The following is a 16549-nucleotide window of genomic DNA, read 5'->3' on the forward strand; positions in this document are numbered from 1 at the left end:
TTAAATCTGAGCAAGTGTTATTTTATTTTACTTTTCAAACGAAATAAATTAGTCTAACGGTTATAATCACGAAACATCTTAGTTCGTAAATCAAAGTGATCTAATGTTTAGTATATTGGTAAAAGTAGTCTTGGGACAAACATTTGGTTCACTTTTATCCCCTTTTTATTACTAAAAAATTGTGGTATAACTTAAATGACAACGTCGGGATTATATTACGCTTATCAGATCATAGAATAATAGTATTGAGATTAATTATTTTTACCCAAAATAATGAAAATTATAATAAAACTATCCCTAGGATCCTTCAAAACTCTTTTTTCTACTAAATAAAATAGAAAGTATTTTTATAAATAAACAACCTCTTAAATATTATACAATACATCTCTTGTTTATGACATATACTAAATCATTAATCATAACTTATCTTGACTCATTGACATTATAGCAAAAATTGAGTGATTAAGAAAGGTGATAAGCCCACATGGTCAATTCAAAAACAACTATCCCTCATTTTCAGAATTGGATCTTTTATTAATAACGAATCACCAACTTTTTTTCTTTTTTTGTTCAATTGGTGTCAAGAAGCAATGAACTATCCAATAATTTTTTTGTGGATGAAAAATAGACCAATATATAGTTACTTTTGGTAAACAAGTGATTTTATTGGTTGTGTTGTGTCATTTTGTTATGCAAAACTCTTTTTGTTATTACTACTTTTTCGTGTAAATAAGTTAAAGTTTCTTCCTTTCCCCATCCCAACCCCCACCCCACCCCACCCTACCCCACCAAACCCCTTTTTTTCACTTTGAAAAATTGATAAGCCTTTAGCACCGTCAATTACATCCATTTTGGCAGTATCTAGACAAGTGGACGTATAGACATAAACTTTGTGAAAATTTTAAATTAACATTATATTTAAACATAAGTGCAAATTAAAATTTGTTATAATTTTTTATGAGTAATTTTATATGAAAACAATTTACTTATTCATGGCCAGAGAGGGGACAAACATCTAATCACAGCTACCAAACAAAAATTAGATGATTTTGACATGAGTTCCTTTTTATCTTCACCTACTTTCTAAATTTTTCTCTTAAATTTCTTCAAATGAGTGTGGATCCATAATTATATAATTCCACTTCCTTGAAAAGTGGTAGGGAACATATTTTAAGTATTTAAAAAGTATCAAAATATCATTTCAAATTATAGTATTTGGAATATTTTAGAGTGAACGATGATTTTCACTAATCTTTTTTATTTCAAGTGAAGCTCATATTCAAACAATTTAACCTTTCAAATAATGAGTTTACTTTTAACTTAATCCTGATTTTTTGTAATTCTAACCAAATATTATCTACATCCTTAACTATATTTATCAAGTTTGGATAACCAACTAGGTCTAGATCACAAATAGAACTCTTCGACATTTTATTTAGTTCAATATTAACAATTGAATTAGTCTTATTTGTCGTGTCTAACACAGATTCTTATGGAGTCATCATAGTTCACAACAAACTTTCTCAATTAAAGAAAAAAATAGTAATTATAAAACGTGAAAAGTCTTTTACAATTATTATAATATGTTAGAAATTCGCGTTATACAACAATAGCATATTCAATATAATTTTACAAGTCCGAAAAAATGGGCATCAGCCAAGCATAAGCAAATTGCGTAATCAAAGTGAATGTCTGGCCAAGCCGGATTTCTCAAGGCTAAAAAATTAAAAGCAAAAAGGAACCTTCTTAGAAGTACCCGCCATTGCTGACTCAGATTACTGTACCAAATAGGGTCCACACGCCTACTAACCCTCTTCATGTGATCAGACCAATCACAGTGCGCCACGTTTGAACCCTTTAGTTCTCGAAATAAAATAATACAAGTTGGATAAAATACCATGAAATAAAATAAACCAAAATTTAATTATGAAATATTTCATTATTCAGTGTAGCAAAGATAAAGGCCAAAATCAAAGCTTAAAAATTCACAAACTCAATATTTTCTCTGTCTCAATTTATATCACATCTCTTTTTTTGCTTTTACACTTTTTATTACTTGTTTTAAATGAAAAGTTTCAATAATTTTTCTTTGAAGCTTAAATTTTGTATCAATGTAGTATTGTCTAATTTCTTATCCTAGTGTCCACTATCTATATTGCGGTTGGCTAAATTCGAATGGACGAAAAGTTTTGGTTAAATATTTTCTAATGGAGGTAATTTTATTTAGAGTTCGAATTCAAAATTTATGATTTAAGAGTAAAGAACGTGTGGCCTAGTGGTCAATGAAATGGTTGAGAACTTGAAGTTCTCAGGTTCAAAACTCAGGAGAGACAGAGATCACTAAGTGATTCTTTCTATCCGTCCTAGTTTCGGTAGACAAAGTTATCTGATACTTATATAGCTGATATGAGGTGATAGATATTCTATGAAATTAGTTGAGATGCACAAAAATTGATCCGAACACCACGATCATAAAGTCACCAAGTTAGATGTGTAAGCTAGGAGAGTGGTAGTAGTAGAAAGTGTTAACTGTGAGGGTGGGCAATTAACTGACCATGGTCACACTAATAAATCCCACTACAGACCCCTCTATAAAAAGTTCCCATTAGTAGTGAAGCAAAAATCAAACAAATTACTTATAACTCAAATAGAAAGTGTAGAGAGAGAAAGTCGTCAAGAAAGGTTAGATTTTTAGATTTCTTGCTTATTTTTACCAATAATTATGTTCTTGTTACTCAATTATGTAGCTTTCCCTTTTTGTTTTTTTACTTAAAAAGTTTCCATATTGATGGATAATGTTGTTTGTTTCTTCATTTGTCATTTTTTTTTGTGTTCAATTGTGATTTTGCTTGTCCAATTCTTCAAGGAATTCTGATTTTTCCATTTTGAATTGCTTTTGCCCTCTTGTTGATCATTGTTTTGTGGATTTTTTTGTTATTGTTTTCGCGGTGATCATGTCTGTTCTAATGATGGTTTTCCAATTATGTGTATATGATATCCAGTTTGAGATTTTGAAGGTTTATTTCAAGTCAAGGCTTAGTCAATGGGCTAATGTTGGATGATGTTTTAGTTATCATTTGAAGTTGATGAAACTATAGTATTGTTTCGTTGTAGTTCATGTTCTGTTACTGTTACTATCTGTTGTTGTTGGTATTATATATTGTTTCTTGTTCTTTTTCTGGAATGGTTTGACTGTTTTTCCTTCTGCTGTTATTGTTATTATCTGTTGTTTCTTGTACTTCCGTTACTTCGTTTTCTGGAATGTTTTGACTGTTTTCCCTTCTGCTGTTTTTGTTATTATGTGTTGTTTCTTGTACTTCCGTTACTTCTTTTTCTAGAATGCTTTGGACTGTTTTTCCTTGAGCCAAGGGTCTATCGGAAACAATCTCTCTACCTCTGAAGTAAGGGTAAGGTCTTCATACACCGCTACACTGACTATGTTGTTGTTAAAGTTGGTGAAAGTTACCTCTGAAAATAAACAGGCTGATTTCTTAATTGGTGAAGTTTACAGCCTAGATATCTATCCATTTAGAGTTATCATCATTAGTTTCTAATTTTGTTCAAACATTTTCCGATGAATCTGGTAAGTTAATTGAGTGGGCTGATTGAAATGACTTTGAGCTTTTGGTTCATTTCCTTTACATGACACTTATGAACATGTTTGATGATCAAGAATTGATCAAACTTGTTCAGCTTTATGTCTTCAATGACACTTTAACTCTGCTCTTCTGTATTTACCGGTACACTTAAGTTTTACAGTAATCTATCTTTAGATTATGAAGCACATTCGATATGTCCGCCTAGATTTATATTTTCTTTAAAATAAAAATTAGAGGGTAATTAAAAGTTATATCTGATAAATCTGTTGAATGATCTTTTGGATTTTTCTTCTTCTTTATGATTGTTGTTATACAGAAAGTCGTTGCGGAATTTAAGTCCTGGTTATGTGGTAGCTGTCATTGTTTGTGCCTTTGTCTTATTTACTCTCTTTCTGTGATTTAACAGAGAAGTAGATCGGACCGCTAGCTTTTCCGGCTTTGATCTATTTCATCATCTGTCTACCATGCGTCCTCTGTCTCCGTCAGCTCCACCTCCAGGTTGGATGAGTTCCTATGGGACTGATGAAGAAATCTTTTTGGTCCTCAACCAGATTAACCGTGGATCGCCCATCCCTGATGATTTGATTGAGGATAATCCCTATAAGTATGATCCTTCAAATTTGCCAGGTAAACATCAAGTTTAATTATTGGTTTACTGTCCATTCATCAATCAAATGATGTTCGTAGATTCTGTGTTAAAAAACTGCTGTCCTGTTTGCAGAAGAGTTTGTTTTATCGCCTAATCTGTGTTCAAATGGCTGTATCCAATTAGGAAATCTGAAACTTGATTTGCTTTTAAAGGAAGGAGTATAGGGATCTTAATTAACGCCTAATTTCATTTACTATTCCTTTGATAGAGCATGTTGAGAAAAGGATAAAATGTGTTGGATTGAAGTCGATTGTGAAGTACCAGATCGCGATCTTTAGTACTTCAGTGTGTTTGATAGAAAATGTGGCTTTATGAACCTTTAAAAGACAACCTTCTATTTCAAGATGATAAATTAATAGAGCTTGTTGAGAAAAGGATAAAACATGTTGGATTGAAGTCGATGGTAAAGTACTAGACCGGCGATCTTTAATACTTCTAAGAGTGTTTGATAGAAAATGTGACTTTATGAACCTTTAACAGACAACCTTCTATTTCAAGATGATAAATTAATAATGTAAAGTTATAGAACAACAACCTTCGGAGGTGTTATTTAGAATAAGTTCTGGGCATTGAAACTGATCTAGCTAAGTAGTTGGTCATAGCAGAAGACAGGTCTTGTATCACTATTTCCCTCATGTTTCTTTCTGCAGAACAAATGTATAACACAAAACCACTTCGGACTTTAGATAGGAGGGTGTGGAGTTAGCTATTAGGGTAGAAGGCTAGTAGGCAGTGGAATGTTGTCTTGATGCTCGAAGATTTAGGCTTGTTGGTGTCTATTGTAGTACTAGTCGTATTCTTGTAGTTCTTGCCTTTGATATTTATCATCATGTGTTGTTTATTGTGTTTCGATTATCACATTATTTTGTTGTTGTTATTGTTTTTTTCTTGTAGGCTATGCACTGCTTTCCTTATTAATTGCTATGCTTGCTTCACTCTTTTCTTCTTCTTTTACTTGGATTTGTTGCACTTAAGCCGAGAGTCTTTCGGAAACAACCTCTCTACCTCCACAGGGTAGTGGTAAGGTCTGCGTACACTCTACTCTCCCCAAACCCCACTTGTAGGATTTCACTACGTATGTTGTTGCACTTCGGACTCTTAACATTATTCTTTTTGGATATATTTATCATTTATTCTTTTCACCTGATATCATTCTCCTCCTTTTAGCAACAGGAGGAAAACGGTGGTGGTTAGATCAATATAATATGTTTTCCCTCTCTTGTTTTAGATTGTTGAGTACACATGTTTTCTGTCTCTCTTCTTTTACATTGTTGACAAAATGGTTCGTATTTTTTTTGGTGATTGCATTTTATAATCAATTTACTTTGAGGCAGCTTTCATCTGTTTTCTTACTAACCATTCATGATACACATAGATGGAGCATGGTTCCTAGTAAGAAAAACTGAGGAAAAATCGACGGAATATGGACTCTGGAGAGTAAAAGATTCAGCCTGTGAAATATTTGCAAATTCTGACATCAGTGGTTGGAGAACCACTTTTGAATTCTTTCTAGTCCAAGCCTCTATCGAACAGAAAACTGTCTGTATAATGCATGAGTATAAAGTAACACCGAAAGGGCAGCATGATCTGACCAAGTCACAGGTAATCTTTAGTCTTTACTACCATCTTTCCTATATTCCAATCTTTACGCAGATGAACTAATGGTTTGGTTGAATATTTTGCAGGACGAAGTACGTCACCTATTGGGATATGTTATCTTGATCCCATCAGTTAACCCCGACACTAGCGGTAATGATGGGCAACGTTCAATTGCTGAACCCCAGGTTGATGCTCCTTCTTCTCCTTTCTCACTAGTACTTCCATCCTGCTAATATCCAACTAGCTTTAACATAGTTTTGTTGTTATATGGTTGTGTATGTCGGTGTAGATTGTCTTGTGGGGAATAACAAAGTCATTGGCCAAGTTCTGAATAAGCTTCATGAGTTCAACTCTATATTCCTGTTTTTCATCTTTGTGGTTTAGAAATGTCTCGGATTTGTTTTGAATATTCAGGATATTGTACCTAGATGACTATTGTGCATTAGTTAATGATAAGAAAATCATTTTAATTGCACAATTTTGTGATCGAACGAGTTTGTAGTTCACATACTTGGGTCTTAATTTCAGATTCGCTCCATGTGGTATACTAATGTGTTTGTATGCTGTCACCGAAACCATCTAATGACTGCGGAAGTTTTTTCAGGTAAACAGACAGATAGAAGGGGCTGGGTCATCACTTGTTGACAAATCGATAGATCAGTTTGTTGATGATAAAGAAGCTGAGATAGATTGCATTATACGAGGGGACTACCTGGAATTGGATGATCTTATTGATGGAGCATCACATGATTCGTCTAGTTCGGAGAATACAAGTCGCCAGAGCTTTGCATCTGATGAATTTTTCAACTCTCGGGCACTTCTTGCAGAACTGGATGATGAGAAGAAGGAAGATTTGAGTGGAAAAGGTTCGACCAGCAATCATTCCATAATGATGTGTCAAATAGCAAATGATGTAGTTGTGCAGCCTGGACCTTTAGGTAAGTAAACGTCTTCGCCCTCAACTTCTATAGTATTCATAAAACACTCAATTGTGATGAACTTGTTCAACAATCTATCTTTTAGCCAATTATCATGAAGAGCTAATTCGTTCGAATCATGAACACCAAATTGAAAGAGATTTGACATTTGGAAGAAACACATGAATGTTTAGAGTAAAACTTATTCTTTGATTCATCTGGACATTGGAATAATGAAAACTGTCTCGTATTCTTTTTACCGCGAGAGAGTGGGAACATAAAAGAAAGAATCACTACAGGGTATTGTACTTTACTATGCCAGCATATAGTTTTTGCTTGGGAAGTACACAACAAAACAGGATTGTGCTTGGCCTACTTGTAATAGTCTGTTGTGCTTGGCGTCGATTTTTTTCTTGTAATCACTGACTGAATGTGCTACTCTTCCTTCATTATTCTACTTGTATTGCGCGCATCCAATTCTACTATTTCTCTTAAACCTCTATATCGGCATTGCTTGGCAGGGTTTCTAATCAAAGGGAGTGACGCTAAAGCCAAAGAAACTCAACAAGCTCCTGATAATGACAAATCCAAATGTCAAGATCAGGCTGCTAAGAAGCTGAAGGCTGAGCGTACGGATGAAGGTCCATCACATGCTCGTAGAGCGACAACATCTTCCAGCAGCAGCAACAGCAGCAGTGATGAACCTGGACGTGCAGCTAGAAGGGAGGCGAAACGTTCGAAGAAGCTCATGAAGTTCCTGTGTTTTATGCCTTTCTAGTTTCTAGTTCCTTGCTGTTACAACTTTCACTAGTAGTTGATGAACACATGCAAGCAGCCTAGAACAGTAGTTTAACCAAAAAAAAAGAAAAAAAGAATTTAACCCAAAAAAAAAGAAAAAAAGAGGAGAAGGTGGGTGTGTATTTGATATTTTATGCATTAGACCAAATTTTAAGCTTTATGATAAATTTAAGATTTAGAATAGGAAAGTAATTCTCTTTAATACAGATGAAAAATTGGAACATTACTCATTTGTAATATTAAGAGACCAGCATTAGAGTACTTTTTATAATTTTATAGCTCTTCAAATGGTTTTCTTTTTCTCCTGATTTCCCTCTTGGTGTCTGGTGGTGCATTGGAGCCGGACAAACTCTGGATTCGCACAAAAAAAAAGAGTAAAATGCTCCTTGACAAGGAGCGATTGCATAGTTGGGATTCGAACCCGAGACTTCTAAATAGTTGCCCTTCACCCCAATTTTTGTTGGTTTCAAATGATTACTAGTTTATTGGTTGCTAATACCAAAAATATATTATGATAGGCAATCCAAGATTTTGAGTTGTAGTCCATTGATTAAGAGCCCGTTTGGATTGACTTAAAAAAAATAGCTTTTAAGTCAAAAATAAAAAGTCAAACTGAAATGATTTTTAAGTCAAAAAATAAAAAGTAGGGGGAGACTTACTTTTGATTTCTGACTTATTTTAAGTTATTTTTTACCTTGTCAAACACTTCGTAACTTATTTTAAGTCATTTTTTACTTATTTTAAGTTATATTTTATATTTGCCAAACACTTCCAAAAGTCAAAAACTGACTTAAAAGTAGGTTTGACCGACTTTTAAGTCAAAAATAAAAAGTCAAACTGAAATGACTTTTAAGTCAAAAAATAAAAAGTAGGGGGAGACCTACTTTTGGTTTCTGACTTATTTTAAGTCATTTTTTACCTTGCCAAACACTTCATAACTTATTTTAAGTTATATTTTATATTTGTCAAACACTCCTAGAAATCAAAAACTGACTAAAAAGTAAGTTTGACCAACTTTTAAGTCAATCCAAACGGGCTCTAAGTGTTCTTGTCAAGGAATTGGGACTGGACAGGTTAAATGTGGGCCGGACCCAAACATCCAAGTTAAAGGGATGGAAAAAGTTAAGTAAGGCCCACTAGAAACCTAGATGTTTAGCAATCCAATAACAAAGTTAGGCAAGGCCCACTAGAAACCTAGATTTTTAGCAATCCAATAACGTGGTGGAAGTCATTAGTTCGAGTTTGCTCATTAAACCCGTTATGAGTTTTTCTAGTTGGATTTGCTCCCATCATCATTCAATGATAGTGGATAAGAGGCTTCTGAGATTGACGTGCGGGGACATGATTGACTATATTTTTCTGAGTGAACTCCAAGCAATATGAAACATATGGATATAAGTTATGTCTTGGCATGAAAGACAATTTTGCCTACGAACAAGGAAACAATAAGTAATGCAAGATTGTTCGATTTTGGCCTAGGGGCTAGGATGAACACTGGGGGCATGCTTAATACATGACCTAATGAGCCGACTAATTCCTTTACGGCTCTCCCCGTTGCTTCCCCTTCTCTCTTTCATATTTTCACCTAGCGTTAGTAAGTCTGTCTAACGAATCTGTATAAAAATATCAGTCATTAATACCTTCTTAAGTATTTTTTGAACTAATTCCATATCAATTTAGAACTGCTTATTTCTCATGTCATGATAATCTTGTTTAAAATAAGTAAAACTAGAAACGACGAGACAAAGCAGGTCAATAAACAAATAGTTGCCCTTAATTATACTCATAATAATAAACAATAATTAACCAAAAAGAATCACATGATCTTGTGAGTGACATTTAATTAGTCATTATAAAATGGGAAAAAATTAAAGGTTTGGGTTTACTAAAATAATGTTTATAAAATAAACTTTATCAACTTGTGATAATATCATCTATTGTTCATCTGCCCACTAGAGAAAATATTTCAAATACGCTAATTATGTTTTAGTAGCAAGACGTAGTAGGATAATCGAAATGATTGAAATTAATATGTGGACCATATTTCATTAGTTTTCAAGTGATTTTTTTTACCACTCATCAATATATATTAATAATTAATTAAGGAAAAATTGTATAAAATAATATACTATTAATTCAAATTAAATATTATAACCACAGTTTCATTTAATTCTAATCCATAGCAAACACTGTCATTCGACTCTCTCTCCAAAAATCTCGCTCGCCACTCTCCCTGATCTCGCTCGTCACTCTCCCTCACCTCTCTCACTATATATACAAACACAAATGTATAAATTGTGTTTGTATAAAGCGAGAGAAAATTGTATATACAAATACATACATATCTCTTCGTCCTATACACTTATAATTATACAATACAAATCTTCCCATGCCTAGTTCTCTTTTGCCTTTCTCTCTTTCTCGCTTAAACAAACACAAATTATACAAAATACAATGTATAATTTGTGTTTGTATAAAACGATAGAGAGATTTGATATACAAATTCAACTGTTTTAACTCGATTCAATTGTATACAAATTCAAATTTTATGCAGATATACAAACACAAAGTACATATACATATACAAACGCAATTTTCATAGATACAGACGTCAGATTTATACAAATCAGATGCCTGCGATTTTATACAAATCAAAGCTCCCTACAATTTTTGTATAGATCTGATGCTCCATAGCATATAATTTGCTATGTAGCGCAAATAACAAAATTATAATTATGGAGCGCTAATATGATTTTTATATTTTCTAAACCTAAAATTTACCCATTGATTAATATATATATATATATATATATATAGCTCAAGTCAGAGACATTAAGTTGGACTATATATTATTTACTTCCACTGATTTTGCTTTATGACTTTTTGACTTTGTGTCAATTTTGGCTTTTTAATATTAAGGTATATATTTACGAGGAAAAAATAAAAAGAAGGAATAAAACCTTTTGTTTTCAACTTTAGTGATGATTACACATGTTATGAGGAGGATATTTAACGTTTTTTTTGTTTTGTTTTAATCATCCTACGGCTACAAAAAAACGACAACTTAAATCTACGGTCAATCTATCTCCATAGTGGCGGGAAACTATGGATTAATTAATTAATAATACAAAGAAAAGTTCATTATTGAAAAAGTTTTTGTTTGGATAATTAAGTAAGGTGAAAATAAAACATAACTGACACAATAAGCTACTAAGGAGTCATACTTATTAAGGATGATGATGTTGGATTTTAATAAATAGTGAAAAGAGATACAAAAGCTCTAATCTGTTTTACGATTCGTTATAAGTATTTTTTTCGTTTTTTGTTATTTGAATGATTGTAAACTCTTCAGATGCACCTTAATGAAAACCTACTTCTTAATTTTTAGAAAATACAATCTTTTTGAATCAGTGTTGCTCTTCTAAAGTAATATTTTAATGGTTATTTTATCATATTCAAAATTTAGAAAAAAAAACATCAACTTTTTTTATAACTTCCTTCAATTTATAAAAAAAGAAAAAGGTTCAAAATTCTAAAATGCCTTCTTTTATTTTTTTAAATTTCACACCCAATCAATTATACACATAAAATGAAATGAAAATGGCCATAAGTTTTTATTTTTATTTTTTATAGTACATATTATTAAATTACAAATTTAGCCAGGTGTACTTTTATTTAATTTATTTTTTGGGTAAATAAAAAATGGGATAAAGACAACACCGACGGCAGGTAGACCTCTTCTTACAGGTGGGGCCCTCACATGATTTCCCGGGCTTTCTTCTTCCGTTACTTCACACTTCTCATACGTTACTTCCTCTATTATTATTTTACTCTAAAAAACTACACATTTATAATTTGTACTATTCTTTTTATTTATAACTTTTTAAAGCAATTTTAATTACTAGCTTCTATTTTTATCTATAAAAAAAATAATTAAGAGAGGAGTATTGAAAACACCCTTAATTTGGTGTGAATTATAAGTTTTATTTCTGAATTATTGATAGTCTTTAATATACTCAATTACTTGACAAACTAAACTTAAATACATTATCGATCTTGTAACATGAATGAAATATACCCCTAAATTCTTGTCAAACTTAAGGGTGTTTTCGATATTTCTTTCGATTTTTTATTAAAAACTTCATATTTCTACATGAGTTTAAGACCACTTGATATGTCATGTGGCAGATTGAGAGTTTATCTAAGTAGAGAAGCGTGTTTTGAAGATTGTCGATTGTTATAGAACTAATAATTTAACCCCATATAATTAGATATATCTTTTGTATAATTTAAATTTGTCAATCTCAATAATTCTCAATAATTCTTGAGTCTCATCTAGATTGACTTTTCTTCTTTCATTTAATTCCAAAAATTACTCGAATCACATAAATATTTAAAGTAAACCAACATAATGCGACGATAACAACATACATAGTGAAATCTCACCAGCGAGATTTAAAAAAAGCTAGAATGTACGTAAACCTTATCACTAGAGACTATATTCTAAAAGACATAATACATAAATATGTCTTTTAACTTGACCTCATTTCACATTTATATTCTCCAACTTTGAGTGTGCATAAATAGACACTTAAACTTGTATAAAGTTGAACAAGAAGACATACGAGTTCTATGTGGCATAATACACACAGGACACCACGTAGGACACAAATTGCCATGTAGGATGCCATGTAGGACGTGTGTGTCTATTTGTTCAAATTTATACAAATTTGAGTGTTTACTTGTGCATATTCAAAGTTGAAGGACATAAATGCAAAATAAGATAAAATTAAGGGTATATTTATGTATTATGTCTTTCTAAAAACACCTGGCTCAAGTGTGATAAACTCCGGTATAAAGAAGAACAATTTCCAATAAATTAATTTTATACAATATGGAGTAATATTTTTTTTTAAAATAGCAATCACGTGGATTAGTGATTTAAGAAAATGAAATAAACAAAGGAAAGGGGTAATTTTGTCATTTAGCATCATCACCACTTTATCCACTTTCCTCCACCAGTCAAAAAACGGTCGTCAGAGAAACTGAACAGACTTCACCCCACCCCCCTTTCACCCCTCACCCCCACTCCACCCCACCACCCCACTAATCAGCTACCGGTAACCGGTAACCGGCTAATTGTATTATATCATGCCGCAAAAGCGCATGATTGACGGGCCCATAACGTATACGTGGCGACTTCTTATTGGTCCATTTCAAGTCTCCGGGATTCATAGCGTTACTGCATAAAGAAACTAAAAGCAGAAAAAAAACACACACCCAAAAAACTCATTCTCTCTCTAGAAAAATAATAATAACTAAACTGTGTTTCTTCATTCGATTAATTTCTCAATTTTCTCTTAATTTTTCTACTATTTTACCATAAAAAACCCAACTTTTTGAATTCTACAATGTGCGATCTTTCTATTTTGATCAGTTTTGTGGATTGAATTTTAGGTGTTTTGGATTTTTTTGGGGAAAAAAAATGCTGGAAGCTGTGGAGAGTTCAGTGCATGGAAATGGGTTTGCTCAGTTACAGAGCTGTGGGGATAGCAGTGAAGAGGAGTTATCTGTGCTTCCAAGGCATACTAAAGTTATTGTAACGGGAAATAATAGGACTAAGTCTGTATTAGTTGGACTTCAGGGAGTTGTTAAGAAGGCCGTTGGGCTTGGTGGTTGGCATTGGCTGGTAATGATTTTGTTTATTTTAGTTTAAAGGTTTGGGGTTTTTTAATTTATGTTTAGCTAAAATGGGTTGTTTTTGAAATATGAAGTTTGGGTTTTGAGTGAATTTTATACTGGGTTTTCAATGTGGTTGGTATTGGCTGGTAATGATTTTGTTTATTTTAGTTTAAAGTTTTGGGGTATTTTAATTTATGTTTAACTAAACTGGGTTGTTTTTGAAATCTGAATTTTGGGTTCTGAGTGAATTTTTATACTGGGTTTTCAATGTGGTGTGGTTCTTGGTTGGCATTGGCTGGTGATTGTTCACTTTATTTTAGTTTAAAGTTGTGTGTTTTTTTAAATTTATGCTTAGTTAAATTGGGTTGTTTGTGAAATCAGAAGAATTTTATACTGGGTTTAATGTGGTTCTTTTGGGGGTTTTGTCAAGCCATTCATTGAGTGAAAAGTTGAGTTTTGCTTCCTTATATGATGATTTTTCCATTTATTCTGGTTTGGGTTGTTTGCAGTTTGGTGAATTTGAGTTTTCAGCTGACAAAGTTTCAATTTTTTCTTATTCTGCTGCTTTTTTGTTGTGAACTATGGCCTTGCATCTAAGTCTTATTGTTTCTCTTTATTCTGCTGCTCTTGGGTATTTACAAAACCAATTAATCAGGAACTGAATTTTACATTTGAGATTAAGGCCTTCAAGAACAGGGTTCAATTCTGTTAATTCCTTTTCATTGATAGATCTAGTGTTTTAAGGAGTTCTTTTGGGGTAGAGAATTAGGGGAGTTGCTTTTTTTCGAGTTTCAAAGGCTATATGATGAATCTTTTTTTTTTCTTCAAATGTGTTGTAATCTCCAGATTAGAATAATTGAAGTAGCAGAATATAGTAATACTGAGGGATTTATGTTTTATTAGTATTAGCTGTGGATTATTTGTTTTATGAACTGATGAATTTTACTTCCCAGAGATTCTGTTTACTTTTGGGCTCCATTGAATTTTGAGGGTTCAACAGATCTGTCAGTATTAGAACTAATATCCATAGCCATTTTAGTTTTTTTTTTTTTTTTTTTTGTGTGTGTACAAGTATAAACAAGAGAGGATTTGGCTTCTTTTTTTGTAATTCACTGTCAACTAGAAGATTCTTCCAGATTAGACATAATTTTCTTGCTTAATTAATTAAACCTTGTGATAATTTTGTTGTTAATATGTTGTGCCAGAATTAAACAGAACCATATATCATGTTTTGTTGTTTAATACTTGTCTTTTCTGTTGTTTTTTCTCTGATAGAATCACATTTTAAACATTAGCCTAATTTCGTTTTTGTGAAACCGTTCAACGTAAATTGCAGGTTCTTACGAATGGCATAGAGGTGAAACTGCAGAGGAATGCTTTAAGTGTGATTGAAGCTCCTACTGGTAATGAAGATGATGATGACCTTGAATTTGAAAATGTTCAGTGGAATGGTTCAGATATGGGTGAGTCACCTGATTTATGATATATTATATTCCCTATGTTTCTATTTGTTTATCTTGTTTTGACTCTGCACGAAGCTTAAGAAAGTAAAGAAAACTGTTTAATTTTGTTACTTTAAACTTCAAGATATGCAAAATGTACCAAAATGTTATTTAATCTTGTGGTCTAAAACGTGTCTTGCGGAAAGCTAGAATTAAAGAATTTTCAGAAAAAGGTCGAAACATTCTTTTGTATGGAAGTTCAAAATATGATATGGTTCTCTTTATATTTTTTTTATATCTTTTGATTCTTCTACTATAAGAGAATTTGCATAGTCGAATTCTTATAGTAGAGTTGTTACATAGGATTCTTTATGTACAGAAAACTTTTTGCTTTAATCACTGCTGCTATCTCTTTCTTCTTTGTTCTGATTATTGCCATTTGGCCCACTCTTATGTAAAGTAAATGTGATTTATTTCCTTTCTATTTCTTTAGCATCCGATGATACTCAAAAGTCTCATAGGTCAAGACATCGCGCTCTTAAACCGTACGGGTCATCTCACAAGGCCATGAGCCGCTCCCTTTCATGTGACTCACAGTCGAAAGGATCTATTCCTCCACATCGTGGGTCCATGGTATGAAAGTATCTGAAGTTGTTTTTTTTTAATAGACATTACTTCAACTTTTAGTTGTTGACTCTTTTAAATTTCAATAATCATTTGAAAATTATATCATCTAACAGAAGGTTGACCTTGGCAAACTCGAGATGGCTGCACTGTGGAGATATTGGCGACACTTTAACCTTGTAAGTGGATTACAGTAATTACCAGTGTGTTTTATCATCCTTTTAAGTATTAGTATGTGATATTAACTTCATTACCAACTTCTTTTCCGGCCATTTGAACAGAGGGAAGCTATACCTAACCCGTCGAAGGAACAACTAATTGATGTTGTTCAAAGGCACTTCACATCCCAGGTACTTTCTTAATTATCTGTATGTTGCTGTTGCTTTGTGTTTCTATTTGATCTATTTCAATGTGATGTTAATTGCGGTCAATATTTTCCTCTGCACTTCCATTAAAACATGAGTTTTAGGTATTTTTCTGTACTTCTGTTCATAGTTTTCCTTTCATGTTTTACTATGTACTTACTAATTGATGTTGGCATGCTGTTCTTCCGTTCTTGATACATATAACGATGACACACTTCATTAGTCCCGTTAATCATCATATCAGGCCTTCTTCCATGTATAATTGCGCTTTTGTTATATCATGCTCCTTGTTTTCCAAATCATGCACTACTGACTGCTATATTTGTCACTTTTTTTTCCGGGCTGAAGCAATTGGACGAGTTGCAGGTAATTGTGGGATTCGTCCAGGCAGCCAAGAGACTCAAGACTGTCTGCAAATGACTCGGGGCAACCCCTTTTTTAGCATGCTCCTAACTCTAACAAATAGTGGTACCTTTTGTGTCCACTCACTATTGCTGCAGTAAAATGTGTAGTATATGTATACTCCCTCCTGTTTATCCTCTATGTCTTTTGCTTAGTCCTAGCTAGTTATGTAGATAAATGAAATGCTGAACTAATTCTGGTTGGAATTGGGTGTACTTCTTCACATGTATAGTCTAATGTGTGAAATGTTAAATCATCATTCAACCAACTCAATCTTGCTTTACACTTCGATACTAGGAGTATCAAAAACTCGTTTTTTTTTAACTTAGCTCATTTTGACTCGGTCAAATTTAGACCATCTAAAAGTTGAGTGGTAGCCAAAAACCTTGTCAAATCATGATAAAAATGTACTCTTTTGATTTTGAAGTAACAAATGTTGGTATTGAGTCACATCATATTTTATAGTCACATT

At 32.7% G+C, this 16549-nt stretch overlaps 3 protein-coding genes across 6 annotated transcripts in view; 2 read left to right on the forward strand and 1 right to left on the reverse strand.

Annotated features, from left to right (window-relative positions):
* Window positions 1-13998, reverse strand: part of LOC125827593 (COP9 signalosome complex subunit 4) — a 242593-nt gene extending 228595 nt beyond the window's left edge. For all 4 annotated transcript variants that reach the window (XM_049506894.1, XM_049506892.1, XM_049506893.1 and 1 more), the window contains exon 1: window positions 13989-13998. The gene's annotated coding sequence lies outside the window, so the exon portion shown is untranslated. The remainder of the gene's footprint in view (window positions 1-13988) is intronic.
* Window positions 3436-7852, forward strand: LOC125827609 (uncharacterized). Its single transcript, XM_049506912.1, has 6 exons — window positions 3436-3498; window positions 4008-4226; window positions 5624-5860; window positions 5902-6032; window positions 6452-6785; window positions 7286-7852. The coding sequence occupies exons 1-6, from the start codon at window positions 3438-3440 to the stop codon at window positions 7540-7542; spliced, it is 1239 nt and encodes a 412-aa protein (XP_049362869.1). The 5' UTR covers window positions 3436-3437; the 3' UTR covers window positions 7543-7852.
* On the forward strand, window positions 12845-16364 carry LOC125827606 (uncharacterized). Its single transcript, XM_049506908.1, has 6 exons — window positions 12845-13251; window positions 14581-14707; window positions 15180-15319; window positions 15427-15489; window positions 15592-15660; window positions 16024-16364. The coding sequence occupies exons 1-6, from the start codon at window positions 13048-13050 to the stop codon at window positions 16093-16095; spliced, it is 675 nt and encodes a 224-aa protein (XP_049362865.1). The 5' UTR covers window positions 12845-13047; the 3' UTR covers window positions 16096-16364.
* The last annotated feature ends 185 nt before the right edge of the window (window positions 16365-16549 follow it).

The sequence above is a fragment of the Solanum verrucosum genome, unplaced genomic scaffold (genome assembly GCF_900185275.1).
Source record: "Solanum verrucosum unplaced genomic scaffold, falcon-dt-bn FXZP01000064.1, whole genome shotgun sequence".
Lineage (NCBI taxonomy): Eukaryota > Viridiplantae > Streptophyta > Magnoliopsida > Solanales > Solanaceae > Solanum > Solanum verrucosum.